Genomic DNA, 260 nt, shown 5'->3' on the forward strand with positions numbered 1-260 from the left:
CTCTGCCCCTGCTCTGCCCCTGTGCTCCTGCTCTGCCTGCCCTTGCTCTGCTCCAGCTCCTGCCCCTGCTCTGCTCTGCTCCTGCCCCTGTGCTCCTGCTCTGCCCCTGCTCTGCCCCTGCCCGCTCTACCTGCCCCTGCCCGCTTTGCCCACTCCTGCCTGGCCCACTGGGCCCCCATGATGTTGTTTCTCTCTTTTTTCAGGAATTCCAACAGCAAAAACGACCGGAGGAACCGCACGTTCAAGGAGGCCGAGCGGCT

General features: G+C 64.2%; 1 protein-coding gene across 1 annotated transcript in view; it reads left to right on the plus strand.

The window, feature by feature from the left end:
- Window positions 1–177: 177 nt before the first annotated feature.
- The window catches only part of MEAF6 (MYST/Esa1 associated factor 6), a 5,924-nt gene continuing 5,841 nt past the window's right edge, over window positions 178–260 (plus strand). The window contains 1 exon segment of the mRNA XM_029084809.1: window positions 178–257. Coding sequence (XP_028940642.1) covers window positions 178–257 — 80 coding nt within the window.

This window comes from Antrostomus carolinensis, unplaced genomic scaffold, assembly GCF_000700745.2.
Source record: "Antrostomus carolinensis isolate BGI_N321 unplaced genomic scaffold, ASM70074v2 scaffold26384, whole genome shotgun sequence".
NCBI classification, from domain to species: Eukaryota; Metazoa; Chordata; class Aves; order Caprimulgiformes; family Caprimulgidae; genus Antrostomus; species Antrostomus carolinensis.